Source organism: Labeo rohita, chromosome 14, assembly GCF_022985175.1.
Source record: "Labeo rohita strain BAU-BD-2019 chromosome 14, IGBB_LRoh.1.0, whole genome shotgun sequence".
Classification (NCBI taxonomy): domain Eukaryota; kingdom Metazoa; phylum Chordata; class Actinopteri; order Cypriniformes; family Cyprinidae; genus Labeo; species Labeo rohita.
This window is the reverse complement of record NC_066882.1, coordinates 22,023,106-22,041,250: the sequence shown is the minus strand read 5'-3', so window position 1 is coordinate 22,041,250 and position 18,145 is coordinate 22,023,106. Positions and strand designations below refer to the sequence as shown.

At 34.0% G+C, this 18,145-nt stretch overlaps 1 protein-coding gene across 2 annotated transcripts; it reads right to left on the bottom strand.

The window, feature by feature from the left end:
- Positions 1–4,927: 4,927 nt before the first annotated feature.
- On the bottom strand, positions 4,928–18,145 carry kcnk4a (potassium channel, subfamily K, member 4a). Of its 2 annotated transcripts, none has more exons than XM_051127424.1 (8): positions 18,049–18,145; positions 16,842–16,965; positions 16,242–16,470; positions 12,244–12,358; positions 12,002–12,162; positions 11,646–11,832; positions 8,456–8,592; positions 4,928–7,962 (listed from the first exon to the last, which is right to left on the bottom strand). In XM_051127424.1, exons 3-8 carry the CDS (start codon positions 16,428–16,430, stop codon positions 7,135–7,137), a joined length of 1,617 nt encoding a protein of 538 aa, XP_050983381.1. In that variant the 5' UTR covers positions 16,431–16,470; positions 16,842–16,965; positions 18,049–18,145; the 3' UTR covers positions 4,928–7,134. The 2 variants fall into 2 exon arrangements, with proteins under 2 accessions (XP_050983381.1, XP_050983380.1); XM_051127423.1 differs by having other exon boundaries at positions 16,842–16,948; positions 18,049–18,137.

The window sequence follows — 18,145 nt, the reverse complement described above, 5'->3', positions numbered from 1 at the left end:
CTCAAACCTGAATGCAGTCTATGTCACTTTGAATAAAAGTGTCTGCAAAATGCATAAAAGAGAAGCAAGTGCTACATAAAATAAGATTATTGTTACTGAAATATGTGCTTTTTCAGTTAAAGGTATGCTCATGCATACATTATTTTAAAACTGTAGCAAATCATTTTAAGTCATAAATATTTAACCCTGTTGAAAAAAGAAAATGACATATGCTGGTTAGATATGTTTTAAAGTATGGCTGCTGGTTTGAGTTGGTTTAAGATGGTCCTTAGCTGGTCATGAGCTGGTTTAAGATTAACCCTCTTACACAACCTCAAACCAGCAGCATATGGGAAGCATCAACAGGGAATATTCTCCAAAACCAATATGACCGTCTCACCCTCTGAGGGCAGTTTTTTTTTTAGTATCACTGAGATACTACAGTATCTATAGTTTTTTTTACTTTTATATATTTTTTTTATTTTATAGTTACAACAGTTTTATAGTAATTTTTAATAGTTTTTTGGGTATGTTTATATAAATGTTATTCATTTTAATTTAGATAAAGTTTAGTTAATTTACATCAAATTAAAGCTAAATTAAAATGTAAAATGTTGCTTTGGCAGCTAACTAAAATAAAGTATATTTTACTTAATGTTATTTCCTATATATGGGCCATTCTACAGAACTGGTGCAAACTGCTGTCCCACAACCAAAAAACACATTTAAAAAGCATTTAAGTATTTAAATCTTACATGTTTATTAAGATCCTTTATTATCTATTGAAACCCACAATAATATTTAAAATATCAGTAAGCTTAATATAAATAAAATCATCATTTATTGGGTACTTTCAGTTGGGTGGCTGTCTTAAACCCTAACCTTTAAATATCAACTTAAGATTTATATTAAAGTATTATAATTTTTTTTTTTTTTTTTTTGCATTTTATTTTTTATTTAGTTTTTATCTTTTTGATATTTTAAAATTGTCATTGTTTATAATTCTCATAATTCTCATAACGTCATCGTTTCGGTAGTGACAAAAGGGAACATGTAATCCTTTATTTGGGGGGAAATAAGCAAATTTTTAGTACAGTTATGCAAATTTTAGTATTTTAGTATCTTTTTGTAGCATTTTAGTATGTGAGTTAAAATTCTGTACTGTGATGTGGTCGCTACCAAAACATTACCACCGAAACATGGGATGTTTTGTCAAAAATAAAGTATACTGAATTATCAACTAAGATATTATGATAGTGTTTGGTCAATGTATATTCAAACTAATGAATCCTTAACTTCTAAAATGAGTATGATCAACTTTTTGCCTTTTACAAATAAAATTATGATTCAAAATGCAACAAATGCCATAAATCACACTTGAAATATTGTTAAAATTGTAATTGTTATTGATTTACCACTGAAAACTTTTTAATAAAATAGAAAATATATATATTTAAAAGGAAGATGTAAACAAAATCTTAATTGATCAATATAACCCTTCTAATTAAATGACATATGTGACCCTGGACCACAAAACCAGTCTTAAGTAGCACGGGTATATTTGTAGCAATAGCCAAAAATATATTGTATGGGTCAAAATTATTGATTTTTCTTTCATGCCAAAAATCATTAGGAAATTAGGTAAAGATCATGTTCAGTGAAGATATTTTGTACAATACCTATTGTAAATATATCAAAACTTAATTTTTGATTAGTAATATGCCTTGCTTCATTTGGACAACTTTAAAGGTGATTTTCTCAATATTTAGAATTTTTTGCACCCTCAGATTCCATATTTTGACATAGTTGTATCTCTGCCAAATATTGTTCTATTCTAACAAACCATACATCAATGGAAAACTTATTTATTCAGGTTTCAGATGATGTCTAAATCTCAATTTCGAAAAATTGACCCTTATGACTGGTTTTGAGGTCCAGGGTCACATATTACTGTGTTTCAGTAGTGACAATTTTTGGGGGAGGACAAATATTCCAAAACTTTCTGAAAATACAATATGAAAATTAACTGCACAATTACTAGAAATGTGTACCTTGGATATTATACAATTTACATACATTAAAATATAAATTTGTGGAAAAATAGTTAGAAAGAGAGATATTGAATATTGCTTTATAAATATGCAAACTGAGCACAGATGCAGTCCAAAGAAGCCAGGATCTTAGATGTGATATGTGAAGTCTAGACTTTTATAGTTCACCATGGCCACTTATCTTCATCAAGGACCTGAAACAATGACAGATTTTAAATAGTACTAAATATTTATAATGTCTAATCACTAATAATTATTTTGCAAAAGATCTCTTTTGGCATGACTGATTGAATCTTTGTTTGTCTTTGTCTGAAGCAGTCTAGATGGAGTTCATGGCTTTAAACAGGAAGATTCTTGGCCATAGCAGAGTGTGTGAGTACTCGTACAACAGACGTTTATATAACAAAATCATAGAAAAGCTTTCATGGAGAGGATGTCAAGCCAATTCTTTAACCTTTCAGCATGCACCAGTAATTACAAAAACATATGCTAAAGATAAACACCCAGTGCAGCAGTTACAAAATGGCTTCTGAATGCATACATGCACAGAAAAACCACTTATTTATAGTTTGTTTATATATTTTTAGAGGCGAGAGAGGACGGTGAATATTGCTTCATACTTGCATGATATATAAAGCTAATGTAAAATAGCTTTCCACAGATATGGCACAAATTAGGACCTGATTTGACCTTATTTTAATGTCAGCTCAGGATGCCAGCCTATGCAAACTTATGCTAGGTTATTTGTGCATCTCATGATGATTTGTGCATCTCATGCTTTTAGCAAAGTATGACAGTGTGTTTGTGGAATGTGCCAAAGATTACTGCACTTGCCAACGAGAAAAAAAAGAACAGAGCAAGCATTTAGAAAAGCTATAACTGATTTGAATTAAAGCATTATGTCATTTAGGGTGTATTGGGTTACTGACATCTCACGACACAAACAGAGGTTAGTGTTATTGAAATGTTCGACCCATAATGCCCAGAAGCAAAACTGTGGATGTGAGCTCCAGCCAAAAATGAATCAGGTTTTTAAATGTAAACCGTAGCATGGAAACACCAATTAAGTGGTTAAGAAATGACCTGATGTCATCTTAGACAACTTCATAGTTAGATTTTGTTTTCGACTCATAACTGTTGACGGTGGAAATTTCATTTGTTTTGACTTTTCTAGCCGCGGCCTATGTAAATGTGGTTTTTAGCTAATCAAGAACATGATATTGACCCTTCAAAAGTAGAATGTTGTGGTCTCGCTCACTGTTTGAAAGCATAAACTTTGATTTCCCCTTTTGCACCGTCACATACAGTAATCCGTATCATTCCAGAACGTTCCTCTAGATACAAACCAGCACCCTGCCAAGGTTGCCAAGGATTTTGTATTCTTTCACTTCAGATATCTCCAACCACACTGAAAAGGAACAAATGGAATATATGATCTGATGTCAAGTTTTGGATGCGCTGGGCTTTTTAGAGGTTACTTGAACATGTCTTGCATCCTGTTTTTACATCAACTCCCAAGACAAAACAGATATTTGAGAACGCAATTAGTAGAAATTTCTCTGCCAAAATATCTAAAAGCAACAACTGTTATTAGTTATAGTTGCACTGTAATAAGTGGAAAGTATAGAGTAAGTGTACTAGAAGACTTTTCTGGCCAGTTACCTCTATGAGATAATCTGACCTTAATACTGTACTTAATACGTCTTATATATTGTTCGATGACACCATGTTATGGTTTGTGTTTCTGTCTCGATAGACGTCTTTTACTGCCTGGAGTGAACTTTCAACATTCAGTTCTGCTCTTTATAAATATACTGATGTTTGTTATTCATTTTTCCAACTTGGTTTGAACTGTTTGGGAGTTTTGACAGGTTTCAATTTAGGTTCCTAACCCCGTATTTAATTCATTCCATGATTATCTTACTCTGCACAAGAGGTTTTATTCACAAACTGTTTTTATCCCCATTATAATTTACATAATTACACAGTTGAATACTTATTTCCATTAACACTACACTGCTTCTCGTGTTTTCCGAGACAAACACGTCCAAGACCAGGTGCGTCACCGGCCGCTTCTGAAGCACGACATCGCTAAACATTTTTCCCTCAGAAATCGATTACAGTCACGCACAGACAGCAGGTTACGAAACGGCTTCCGGTTCGAGGCATCAGTATTCTGGGTGAAGAAGTCGTGTTAGGTGGGGCTGAAGTGCAGAGGTAGAATTTAAGGGTGCTTTGGAAGCCCTGCGGAAAAGCTCCTCTGTAAACCGCCACCATGTGTTTGTCCTCTTCCCTCTAAATACCCCCTTCACTCTGCAACCGGCATTTATCCCCACAGCCAGGGCCTTACAAAAGCCATTCCTGGATCTGTCTCACGCTGGGACATACTCGCTTCCCTCTCTCATTCGCCTCGTCTTCCCACACCAAGGGCATTTAAAAGCTCATCTAGATCCTGCTGTGCAAATTCGCAATCGAAACTGCTTCTTTTCTGTAAACATTCTGTTTGTGTACATGCTGTAAAATGTGTTTGAGTGAATAAGGAAGCAGTGTGTTCAGAACGGATCTCTGTGTGTGTGTGTAAGCCGCAAGCTGCAGGGCAAATATAACATTTGTACAAACATCCGACTGATTTATGCTCTTTTAAGCATTTTCATCACAGGATACAACTTTGATTTGCCCAGTTCGGATAAACACAAGAGGGCGCCTACTAATGGGTTTGTGTTAACCAGTATAAACCTTGATAATATGGAGCTGGTTAGCCCCTACTGGCCGATTCTGTAACTACAGCCTTCAACCAAAAACAAATTTCCATGGATGGACCTTCAAAAGTAGCCATGCACTCTGCTCATGCAGAAATTCGTAATAATAGGCTTGCCATTTTTTTTTCAAGGTATTTTAGATATCCTTTGTCTTGAAATGACAAGAAGATTTTAACCAATTTGGCACACAAATAAAATGACATTTCAATAAACAATGTACATCTTACAACAAAAATGTCTCCTGTTTGCTCAAAGTACTTCACGCAAAATATAAACGGTAAAGTATCACTCCTAAAAACATAACATTTACTTGTTCGTAGTTTTTCTTGTGGTTACAAAGCAGAACACAACCTATTACACTGACATCATTTACTGTGAATGCTATTAAATACTATAAGCAATAGCAATAGCAGTGACAAATTAAACATTAAAACACCTGGTTTGCTGAATAATCATGTTGCTAAAATGTTCTCACAATTGCTATGTTCAAAATAGAATAAATATTAAAATTTAAAGCATATCCTGGTAATGCTGTTAATGCATGACTTCACGAAGCATGTTTTATTAAAAATCGTCATTTTGCATTTGCAAAAATCATTTAAATTAAAATATATATATATATATATATAATAAAAAAAGATGTTTACCGTGTATGGTTACTTTAGATTTATGTGGAAAAGCATGGTAAAGGTGATCAAATTGCATTGATTCTTATTATCATAACATTGATAATAAGAAATGTTTCTTGAGCAGCAAATCAGCATATTAGAATGATTCCTGAAGGATCATGTGACACTGAAGACTGGATTAATGATACTAAAAATTCAGCTTTGCATCACAGGAATAAATGACATTTTAAAATGCATTACAACAGAAAGTCATTCTAAACTGTATATTTCAGAATATTACTGTTTTACTGTATTTTTGATCAAAGAAAAACACAGCCTTCACTCTTAAAAATAAAGGTGTTTTACAAGGTTCTTCACAGTGATGCCATAGAAGAATCATTCAGTCAAAGTGTCTTTAAAGAATCATCTCTTTCTTACCTTTTTATAATCTGAAGAATCTTTTCACCACAAAGAACCTTTTGTGAAACTGAAAGGTTCTTCAGATGTTAAAGGTTCTTTATGGAACCATTTAAACAAAAAAGATTCTTCTATGGCATCGTGAAGCACCTTTATTTTTAAGAGTGCTGGACACTTTGAATCAAATCTTGGACACCAAATCTTACCCCAAACTTTTGACACAAGTAAATACCGCAGAAATGGTAGTATGCTATTCTGAACAAAGCCACTGTATGTTTGTCTGGGAGGCATGAATTGTTTTTGTACAATGTGCAAATATTCATTTAAGCTATATTTACATTTGGCTGGGTACTGACACAGATTTCACAATTCGATTCAATTTATATTATACTTCACAAGTTTGCAATATCTATTTTGGATATATATCAGGTGGCAAATTTTCTCAAGAAAAAAAAATCTCTCAACTAACGCTGTAAAATATACATGAGAGTCAGGTGGTACAGTATTGAAGATTAAAATTAACTGATTTGCATACAAACACTTAAATTACACAATTAAGTTTTTATAATAATAAAGTAATAATACTAATTTTACAATTACATTATATTTCTATTCCAATTCGTTTTTGAATCAAACATTTAAATGGCGGCTTTTTCATTTTTCTAGCTGACTAACGAGTTTACGGTTACCGAATATGTTTTTTCTGAGGTAAATGTGACGTTACGTGACGTAAACAATGTCACGATGTAGGATGATTTTGAAATGATTTTTGAAGTTGAGGGAGAAAATACGATTGGAGTTTTTCGACATACCCTGTCTTGAACCAGAATACACAGAGTTCAGGGAGAGCAAGACAAGACGAGCATTTGACATTAAAAAGTATTTAAATTGTTTTTTTCTATAAAAATAACCGTTCGTTTCACTAGATAAGACCCTTCTTCGTCGGCTGGAATCATTTACAACCGCATTTGGGATCGTTTGATGCCGCATTTAAACTGCATTGTAGAAGTTCAAACTCGGGGCACCACAGAAAACCACTATATGGAGAAAAATGCTGAAATGTCTTCCTCAAAAAACAATTTCTTTACGAGTGGAGAAACAAAGATGAACATCTTGGGAGTACATTATCTGTAATTTTTTGTTCTGGAAGTGGACTTGTCCTTTAAGAATCAATATAGTTTCGGAAAAGATCGAGAAATCAATAAAAAAATGTTACCCAGCTCTAATTTACATGCATATTTGCAATGGTCTGCATCAGTCATGTTTGACATCTTCGAAGTGTGATGTGAAAGCTTATAACCCTTGGTCAATGCTTATTTGTCAGGTTTGAGGTGGAGGTGTTGGAGGGTGTGATGGAGGTTGTAGTTCATTACTGATCTCCCTCTGTAGTTCGACAGGATGTGAGTGGGGAATCTCTCTCCTCATGCTCCTCCTCTTGGCTTTGCGTTGGCGGTTCTGTCCTGTTGGTTTGACCCGGTCGCTAAGAGCATCTGAAGACTCATCGATGTACGCCAGGTTCTCGCCAAAGAAGTCCAGAAGGGAGGGATGAGGTGGGCTGTAGCTGTCAACCACGACGACGGGAACATCCTTCTGACTTTGCAGCGATCTGAAAGACCCTTCAGATTCCAGGTCCTGTGAGTTACGTGAATTTGAATCATATTCATATTCCGACCAGGATTCCGAAGGTGTCTCGGATCCAGAGACCGATGCCGTTCCACATTCAGAAGGGGACCTGGAAATGGCTCTGGAACCGGGTCTCGATGATGGTTTCAGGTCTAACCTTGAAACCGATCTTGAAGCAGGTCCTACCGTCAGCTTCGATCCTGTTCTTGCCTCATACGCCCCATCTAACCTACACAACGACCTGGATCGGGACAGCGCTTCAGACCCTGGGGTGTATTTGCATGCAGGCCATCCGAGAATCAGGTGTCCATTCTCTCGGATAACATCGGCATCGAGGGAGATCCCATGAGCCAGGGCTGCCGTGCTCAGTCTTGGGTGGCGATGATGGCGGTGGCGCTTACGTTTACGTCGGCGTTGGAGCTGAAAGGGATCGTTGAGATCCAGTGGCACGGGAATACGGAAGTCCATGGACATGTTCTGGATGTTCTGAGTCCAGTCTGTTGCATGAGCTCTCAGCTCCTCCATCTAAAAAAAAACATAAAGTGATTTTTTCTTCAATACAATAGTAAGAAGGTGGTTAATAACAGCCTAATAATTCCTTGTTGTGGTACTCTTGAGTTTGCATGTCAAAGACTGACACAGAAGAGAAAAAATGATTGAATAAAGTCATTATTTTTGTTTTCTTTGTGCACAAAATTATTCTCGTAGCTTCATAAAATTACAGTTACATGGACTATATTAACGATGTTTTTACTACCTTTCTGGCACTTTAACATGGTAGTTGCATTGCTGTCTATGCAGGGTCAGAAAGCTCTCGGATTCCATCAAAAATATCTTAATTTGTGTTCCGAAGATGAACGAAGGTTTTACGGGTTTGGAACGACATGAGGATGAGTAATTAATGACGGAATTTTCATTTTTGGGTGAACTTGTGTGAACAAGTCTCTTGTTTATTAAGGCTGCATTTTGTAACATTATTAATGCTGCCTAATGCTGCCATTATTTCTGCCTGCCTCACCTCTGCACGTGTCTTCTTTGAAAGCACTCTAAGCCAGTTCCCAATCATCGTGAGGATGGATGCAAAATACGCCAGACCAAACACTATCCACAACCACACCAATGGCTTGTACAGGGGCGTTCCATCTCTCCTGTTCCCTGGAATAGAGAAAAGAGAATGATAATCACACAGGGTTTGTTCACAGGGGTGGTGTGGCCTGGTGGTTGAAAGCTCTGGGCTGGTATAACGGGAAGATTGCTGGTTTGAAGATTGTGCCATGGGCAAACACCATTGTTCAAATGAGTAAAGCACTTAAAGAAATATTCAGAGTTAAATACAAGTTAAGCTCTAACAAAAATATGCACTACCACTCAAATGTTTTGGGTCGGTTTTTGGTGTTTTCGAAAGAAGTTCCATATGCAAGGCTGGATTTATTCAATCAAAAATACAAGACAGTAATATTGTGAAATAATAAAATAAAAAATAAAATAAAAAACCTGTGTTTTATTTTAATATATTTAATGTAATTTTCAGCATCATTACTCCAGTCTTCACATGTCACATGATCCTTCAGAAATCATTTTAATATGCTAATTTGCTGCTCATTAAACATTTCTTCTTATTATTAATGTTAAAAACAGTTGTGCTGCTTGTGGAAAGAGTGATACATTTTTTTCTTTTAAATATGTATGTATTTACAGGGGTTGGACAGTGAAACTGAAACACCTGGGTTTAGACCACAATTAGTATGCCGTTTGGCCTCCTTTTGCAGCCAATACAGCATTATTTCATCTTGGGAATGACAAATACAAGTCCTGCACAGTAGCCAGAAGGATTTTGAGCCATTCCTTTCGCAGAACAGTGGCCAGGTCACTATGTGATGTTGGTGTATGAAAACATTTCCTGACTCGCTCCTCCAAAACACCCCAAAGTGGCTCAATAATATTCAGATCTGGTGACTGTGCAGGCCATGGGAGATGTTTAACTTTACTTTCATGTTCATCAAATCACTCTTGTCACCAGTCTTGCTGTGTGTATTGGTGCATTATCATCCTAATACACAGCACCACCTTCAGGGTACAATGTTTGAGCTATTGGGTGCACAAAGTCAACCTTCACACTCTGCTCTTATTGGTGGAATGTGCGATCAGTAAAGACTGGCCACCAGGCTGCATAAATATAGCCATGAAACCTCCAACACTATATTGGCCAGTGTTTCAGTTTTCATTGTCCAACCCCTGTATATATACACTGTCGTTCAAAAGTTTGGGATCTGGAAGATTTGTAATGTTTTTTAATATGCTCCGCTTCGCACTGTACCTAACAACGCCCCTTAAGCTGTTATAAATTCACTGTAAATCACGGCTTCTTGGGGCTTATTGCTTTATTATAAAACGGATATTTCCGGTCCTTGATTCTGATTGGTTGAGCCACGTTCAAAGCTGTTGTAAATTACTCTACAAACATGCACCTTTGTTTACATTTGTGTGTTGCTCGGCAACCACACTGATGCAACAACAACAGTTTCTGAGGAACTACATTGTTTGGCGGAAGAATAATATTTTTATTAAGGACACTTACACTTTATTTGCAATGTTTTATTTTGTAAAACCTTACTACTTACATGGAATAACTGTTTTATAAACGCAATAAGCGCCATGAAGCTGTGGTTTACAGTGAATTTATAACAGCTAAGGGGGTTTTAGGCACTCCGCTTCGCATTATGCCTAACAACGCCCCTTAAGCTGTTATAAATTCACTGTAAACCACAGCTTCTTGGGGCTTATTGCTTTTATAAAACAGATAGTTCCGATCCTTGATTCTGATTGGTTGAGCCGCGTTCCAAGCTGTTGTAAATTACTCTACAAACAAGCAACTTTGTTTACATTTGTGTGTTGCTTTAAACTGTTGTACATTGTTTGGTGGAAGAATAATGTTTTTATTCTGTAATATATCATTACACTTTATTTGCTCTAAAACCTTACTACTTACTTTTATAATAACCGTTTTATAAAAGCTATAAGCCCTGTGAAGCCGTGGTTTATAGTGAATTAATAATAGCTAAGGGGGCGAACTGCTTTAAAAAAATACAGAAAAAAACAGTACTATTGTGAAATATTATTGCAATTTCTAATATTGCTTTCCTATTTTAATATACTTTAAAATATAATTTATTTTTGTGAGGCAGCGCTGAATTTTCATCAGCCATTACTCCAGTCTTCAGTGTTAGAAATCATTCTAATATGCTGATTTATTACTTTTTTTTATCATTGTTGGAAACATTTGTGCTGCTTAATAGTTTTCAGGATTCTTTGATGAATAAAAAGTAAAAAGGAACAGCATTTATTCAAAATAGAAATCTTTGCTATCACTTTTTATCAATTTAACAATCCGTTTCCTTGGTGAAAAAGTATTAATTTATTTAAAAACATGAAAGAATAAAAATGTACTGACCACAAACTTTCAAATGGTAGTTTATATTGTTACAAAAGATTTCTATTTTAAACAAATGCTGTTCTGTTTAACTTTTTAAAGAATCCTTAAAAATTATCATAGGTCCCAGCACAACTGTTTCCAGCATTGATAATAAATCAGCATATTAGAATGATTTCTGAAGGATCATGTGACACTGAAAACTGGAGTAATGATGCTGAAAAATCAGCTTTTACAGTAATAAATTACATTTTAAAATATAATAAAATTTAAAAACTATTATTTTAAATCGCAATAATATTTCACAAAATATTTTTATCTGTATTTTTGATCAAGTAAATGCAGCTGTGATGAGCACAGAAACATCTTTAACTAGGCTGAGTTTGGAATTTGATTATTGATTAAATAAAATGAAAACACTAGGATGATTAAATTTAAAATTGAGTCGATGAAACTTCATTTATTAGGTCTAAAGAAAGTCTGTTAAATGACAAATTACTAACATCTTAAAAGATTCTCATATATAAGAGATAAGTGCCTGCACTGGTCTAATATTACAGCTATTACAGTTAGTGTCTATGGCTTTAAAAACGATAATTAGATGATGTAAATGTCTGCAGCTTCATGGCTGTCTGGATCCAATGTCCACAAAACATCCTGCAATTCCAGGCCTAATATAATATTCAGTTCCTTAACAGAATTATCATCCTGTCACATGACACAGTAAACCAAATCAAATGTAATGATTATTGTATGTAGACATTATATATCTGTGCACCTGCCACATAGTCCCCAAAGCCCACCGTGGTCAGGGTGATCACGACAAAGTACACCGCTTCCAACAGGCTCCAGCTCTCCACTTCCTGAAACACCATGGTCGGCACAGCGATGAAGACTAAGCAGCCAATCAGGATGGAGAAGACAGCGGAGATTACGCGGACACTGGTGGGCTTTACACCCTTACGCTGTTCAGCAGGAAAAAAAAATCTTGCTGAAAATCTTTAAAAAATTATTTTCAACATGACAGCACTTACATGTTGCAAATGCGCTTTACAGTGGGTTGTTAATACAATATGTCATCACTTACGGTTTTATCTGATTTTTTAATGGTCTGAATATTGAGAAGTCACTTACCAAGAACAGAGTCTCTACCTTTGCCACCGCTCTCCTCAGCAGGGTGCCCAGGTGATCTCCGACCCCTGCTAACAGTATCCCAAACATGGGGATCCCCACCAGAGCATAAAATATACAGAACAACTGACCGCCTTTCGTCTTGGGCGAAATGTTTCCAAACCCTAGAGAAGAGGAGAACATGTGAAGTCAAGCTCCTAAGATGATAAAAGTGATAAATGAAATTCTAAAGTAAAAAGTCTTACCGATAGTGGTTATGATGGTACCACAGAAGAAGAAAGCATTGGATGGATCCCATCTGCTGGTATAATTTGATGTGCTTCTGGCATCTACACCAGCTTCAATAGCATCAACCACTTTCTAAAGTGAAAAGATGACAGATTTATCATTTATGCCGCAGTGTAAGAATACCTGTTGTTATTTTCGTTAAATAAAAAATGTTTAACATGTAGAATGTTCATTCTAATAAAGCTCAAATAAAATTAAATATTTTAAAAACAAAAATGAAAATCAGAAATGTTGTCTTGGGAAGTAATTAAAATAAAGTAAGTAATAACTAAAATAAAATAGAAAAATTATACCAAACAACAACAAAAAAAGGACAAAAGCAAATCAGTAAAACTAAAATTTACTATAGTATTTGAATGTATTTATCTATACTGTTATTTGCCTTTATTTTATATTTTCAGTTTCATATTTTTTTGTTTTTAATTTTTTATATTCTCAGTTTTTTTAAGTTTTAGTAATATGCTTTTGTCATTTCAATATTTTTATTTCTATTTAGCTTTTTAAAATTAAAAGTAATTTTAGTTAGAACTTCAACTTAAAATTTCAGTTATTAGCCAACACATTTCTATTTTTAGATTTTCATCTAGCTTTATTTTAGTTAACATTTATTTATTTAATAATTTTTAATAGCTTTACCTGGACAATTATTGGTTATACACAATATAAAGTATTACTTTACAAAGTTGTAAATAAATAAAGATTATTGGAGTAAGTTATACAAAAAAATATATTTTGGTCTTTCTACTTAATAATTCAATGTTTAAATAATTGAAATAAAATAAGTAATAACTAAAATAAAATACAAATATTATACACCAACAATAAAATTAATAAAAAGGACAAAAGCACATTACAAAATCAGTAAAACTAAAATTTACTATAGTATTTGAATACTATTGTAGTATACAGTCATGTGAAAAAGTTAGGACACCCTATTGAATTCCATGGTTTTCCGTATCAGGACATCATTAAAACAAAACTGGTCCTTGGCTGGTCTTAAAATTTCATTATTCATTAAAGTGTCATTATTCACTGAACAAAAATAAAGCCAAAATGGAAAAGCCATGTGTGACAAAGTTAGGACACCCTTACTGTTAACACTGGAATTAAGAGGGTAAATAACAGTCAAGCACTGATAATTAAATACCTTTAATTAACTGATCATCAGCAAGTCTGAGCGCCTCTAAAAAAGCATAAGCTTTGGCAGTTTCCTGGTCTGGAGCCTTCAGGTGTGTGTTAACACAATCATCTCAGAGAAGCAACTGTTGTTGCCACCAGTCTGAAAAGAGTAATAGGGCCATTTCCAAACAATCTGAAGGTTATTCACAAGTGGAAAACATTTAAAACAGACACCTCTCCTGGACGTCCCAGAAAATTCACCCTAAGATCAGACTGTGTAAAGCTCAGAGAAATGGCAGACAACCCAAGAACTACACCTCAGACTCTACAGGCCTCAGTTAACATGTTAAATGATAAAGTTCATGACAAAACCATTAGAAAAATATGGGACAAAAATGGCATGTTTGGAAGGCTTTGCAGAAGAAAGCATCTTCTATATAAAAAAAATCAATGCAGCACAGTTTAGGTCTGCATAATTGCATCTGAACAAAACACAAGTCTTCTAGAATAATGTCATTTAAACAGACGAGACCGACGTGGAGATGTTTGGCCATAATGCACAGCGCCAAGTTTGGTGAAAACCTAAAGAGAATATCAGCACAAACACCTCATACCAAAAGACAAGCATGCTGGAGGGGGGCTGATCATTTTGGGCTTGTTTTGTAGCCACAGGACCTGGGCACCTCACAGTCATTGAGTTGGCCATGAACTCCTCTGTATATCAAAGTATTCTAGAGTCAAATGCGAAGGCATTTGTCCGACATCTAATGTTGGGCCAAAATTGGGTCATGCAACAGGACAACAATCCCAGGCACATCAAATCTACAACAGAATGGCTGAAAAGAAAAGAATCAAGGTGTTGCAATAGCCCAGTCCAGAGCTCATCCTGACTCAAATGCTGTAGTGAGAGCTGTGCATAAGCAAATGCCCACAAACCTCAATAAACTGGAGCAACGTTAAAAAGAAGAGTGGTCCAAATTCCTCCAGAACTATGTGAGACTGATAAAGTCACACAGAAAATTAATGCTTCAAGTTATTGCTGCTACAGGCAATCGACTCATAGGGTGTCCTAACTTTGTCACACATGGCCTTTCCCTCTTGGCTGTATTTTTCTTAAATAAATAATGACACAGTGTGATATGTCATGTGATGATGTTTAACTGAGGATTTGTTTTCCAAATTTTAAGACCTGCCAAGGACCAGATAATTTTTTATTATGTCCTGACACAGAAAACCATGAAATTTAATAGGGTATCCTAACTTTTTCACATGACTGTATATTAATATTCATTTGCCTTTTATTTTAAAGTTCCAGTTTTATATTTTTAGTTTCAAATTTTTTATATTTTTAGTTTTTTTAGGTCTTAGTAATTTTATGTGCTTTTGTCATTTTATTTATTTATGTATATATTAATTTATTTTGTTTTTAGTCATTTTAGTTAATACTTCAAATAAACTTATTTTATTGCAGTTACTTGCCATGACATTTCTCAAGTTTTTCATCTAATGATTTATTTTTAGCTTTATTTTAATTAACATTTGATTTTTTTTTAGCATTTTAGTAGCATTCCCTAGACAATTATTGGTTATATACACTGTAAAATATTATTTTTCAAAGTTATAAATAAATATTCAAAGTTATAAATAAAGATTACTGTACTATGTTATACAAAACAAATACTATTTCAGTCTTTAATAAATTCATGTTTAAGTAACTGAAATAAAGTAAGTAATAACTAAAATAAAATATAACTATAAATAATATATAAAACAACCACATTAAAATGAATAAAAAGGATAAAAGCACATTACAAATCAGTAAAAATAAAAATAGTGCTATAATATGTTATGTGCTTTTAACTTTTTTATTATTATTATTATTATTATTATTATATTTCTACTTAGCTTTATTGTAATTTTTTATGTTTTATTTTTCGTACTTCAACTTATTTTATTTAAGTACTTGCCAAGACATTTAATTTATTTTAGCATTATTTTAATTAACTTTTTTTTATATAATTCTTATTAGCGTTACCTACCTAGTCAATTATTGGTTATATACACTGTAAAAAAAAAAAATAAAATCAAAGCTTTAAATAAATGAAGATTATTGAAGTATAATATACAAAAAATATTTCAGTGTTTCTGCTTAATAATTTCATGTGTAATTTGGTGTGCTTGTCATTTCCTTTAATTAATCGTGAAACTAATTATTGTTTGATATTTTATCATCTATTGCAACAATATTTATTTATTATTAAGAGCACACAAGTATACTTGTGTATACAGAAAAAATATAGAATAATTATTTACTTTATCAAAGAAGTTTTTCCAAACCCACCATTTTCTCAGTATTTTTAGTTTTTTGGTTTGTTTTACATTAATATTTTCAGTTTTTTAATTTTAGTATTTTTGTTATGTGCTTTTGTCATTTTTTTCATTTGTGTTGTTTTTTCTATTAAGCTTTATTTATTTATTTTTTTGGTAATTCTGATTAGTACTTTAACATAAACTTATTTTATTTCAGTTATATGCCAAGACATTTCTATTTTTAAGTTTAGTATTTTATTTTAGCTTTATTTTTATTAACATTTTAATTTCTAATTTCTTACCTAGACAATTATTGGTTATTTACACTGTAAAGAACTATATTTCAAAGTTCTAAACAAATAAATAAAGATTATTGGAGTATGTTATACAAAAAATACTATTTGGGTGTTTTCTACTTCTACTTCATTTGATGTGTTGCTTGTCACTTCTTTGTAATTAATTGTGAAACTAGTGTAATTGATTCTAATTCCATTTTTTTTTTTTACATTAAAATTTTCAAACTGACCTCTGTAAACTCTCTCAGACTGTAAGGAGTGACGCAGCTGTGATTCTGTAGGAAAGTCATTCGAGACGTCAGCAGTTCACGGTGAGCCCGCTCCTCCCTGGAGGACTCCAGCCAGCCAAACACCAGAGCCCCCAACACCAAATACAGCAGCACAGCTGCCAGGATGGTCAACAGCGTTGTGTACCGCATGGCTACGAGGTGCTGATGACGTCAAACAAGATGCCGCATACTGTGGCCGAATATTTTGGAAACAGCGATAATCGTGTGTCCATCAGGTTAGGTGGAGCGAAGAGAAAAACGTCAAGGGAAATAGACACAATAATAAAATAATCTCTGGTTAGCATGGCAAATGAAGAAATGCGAGTGCGTTTTGACTATTTGACAAACAGTGGCCCCAAAAATATTTAGGATCACTTAAAAGCAAGTGATCTGAAAGCCATTCCAAAACAAAGTCACATTTTGAACAGTATCACTTCATTTTGTAAAACCTTCATCTTAAAAAGTGTGTTTGATATTGCAATGACATTCATTTATTATTAAGAGCGCCTAAGTAACAATGGTCGCTGTGTATGTAATAGAAAACAGAGATTAATTACTTACCTTATCAAAGAAGTTTTTCCAAACCCACCATTTTCTCCATCTCCTCCATATCAGATGATTGCTGTAGTCGTTTATACGCTCTTCTTGTCTCTGCACAGCCTCTTCCCCTGACGTGCACAAAAACCTGTGAGACATAATGGCCACAAAATGTCTAAACACCCTGAAACTGACTCCAGATCAGCTTTGAGCTTCAGGAGGTTTGACCCAGTCCAGACACATAACAGGAGAGGGGTGAAGGCACAGAGGTAAGAAGACAACACATGACGGCATTGAAACAGAACTTCTGGCAAAGGTCTATATAAACAAATTGTTCTATGGCCCTCTGACAGGATCTTGATGCACACCAGGGCTCTCTAGGACTTGCTTTGTAGATGCATGGTTACCGTATATTATGGTATATATATTGTTGTCACTTCTGTCTTTGCAATCATTTGTTTCACTTTACAGTGCTATGTTTTACATTGCATTTATTTTGATCATAAATATGCACAACTTCCACATTTTTTTTTTTTTTTGCGTGCATTAATTTTTAAGAATTACTTTTTTCTTTTTGCAAACATTAAATGGTGATGAATCTTACAAATTAACAAGTATAGATGGACACAACACAAATAATATATATATATAGGAATAAAAAATTGTGTTGCTCCCAAAATCAGATTTAAATCTTTCATTTATTAAATTAAAATGACATATTACAGACTTCAATAGATGTTTCTCAAATCAGACCTTACTTTATCAACCAATTCTATAATAAATAGACTTTCACATTATACAATGTCTCTGTATGCTTAAGATTTAAAACATAGCAAGTTCATAATAATTCATCTTAACTCAGAAAAAAAGGTACAAAAGCTGAGAGTGGGATGACAGGCCTACTTTTTCAAAAGGTACACCTTGTTTACCTCTAAGAGGTGTGTATTAGTCTATCAAAGGTACATATTAGTACCCAAATAATACATATTAGTATCTTTTTAAAAGGTACTGCCCCAGAGACAGCTTTTGTAGCTTTTTCTTCTGACCGTGTTCCAAATGTAAAGGAAATTGTTGTTTCATTTTTTGATTATTTGCGATGCAGCAGGCACTTTGGAGTAACTGTTCGCCTTAATACCTACTTCCAAATGTTTACTATTCATTTAATCGGTGTAATTCTGTACAAAACAGCATGAAAACACTGTGTAAAGTTCGTGAGGGAGCGTCACCTTACCTTAGCGCGGGGTTCCGTCGGGAGTGGGTGACGGTGAGGAGTTCCCTCTCTCCTGCAGACCACTGTGAGGACACATGCACTCATCAGGACTTTCCCC

What these genes read in the sequence shown, in the direction of transcription:
- kcnk4a (XM_051127424.1), bottom strand. Translation starts at nt 16,430, where the DNA reads ATGCGGTACACAACGCTGTTGACCATCCTGGCAGCTGTGCTGCTGTAT. An exon ending in GTCTGAGAGAGTTTACAGAG is followed by an intron (nt 12,359 to 16,241) that starts GTCAGTTTGAAA and finishes TTTTCACTTTAG; the next exon opens with AAAGTGGTTGATGCTATTGA. An exon ending in TACCATCATAACCACTATCG is followed by an intron (nt 12,163 to 12,243) that starts GTAAGACTTTTT and finishes CCTCTTCTCTAG; the next exon opens with GGTTTGGAAACATTTCGCCC.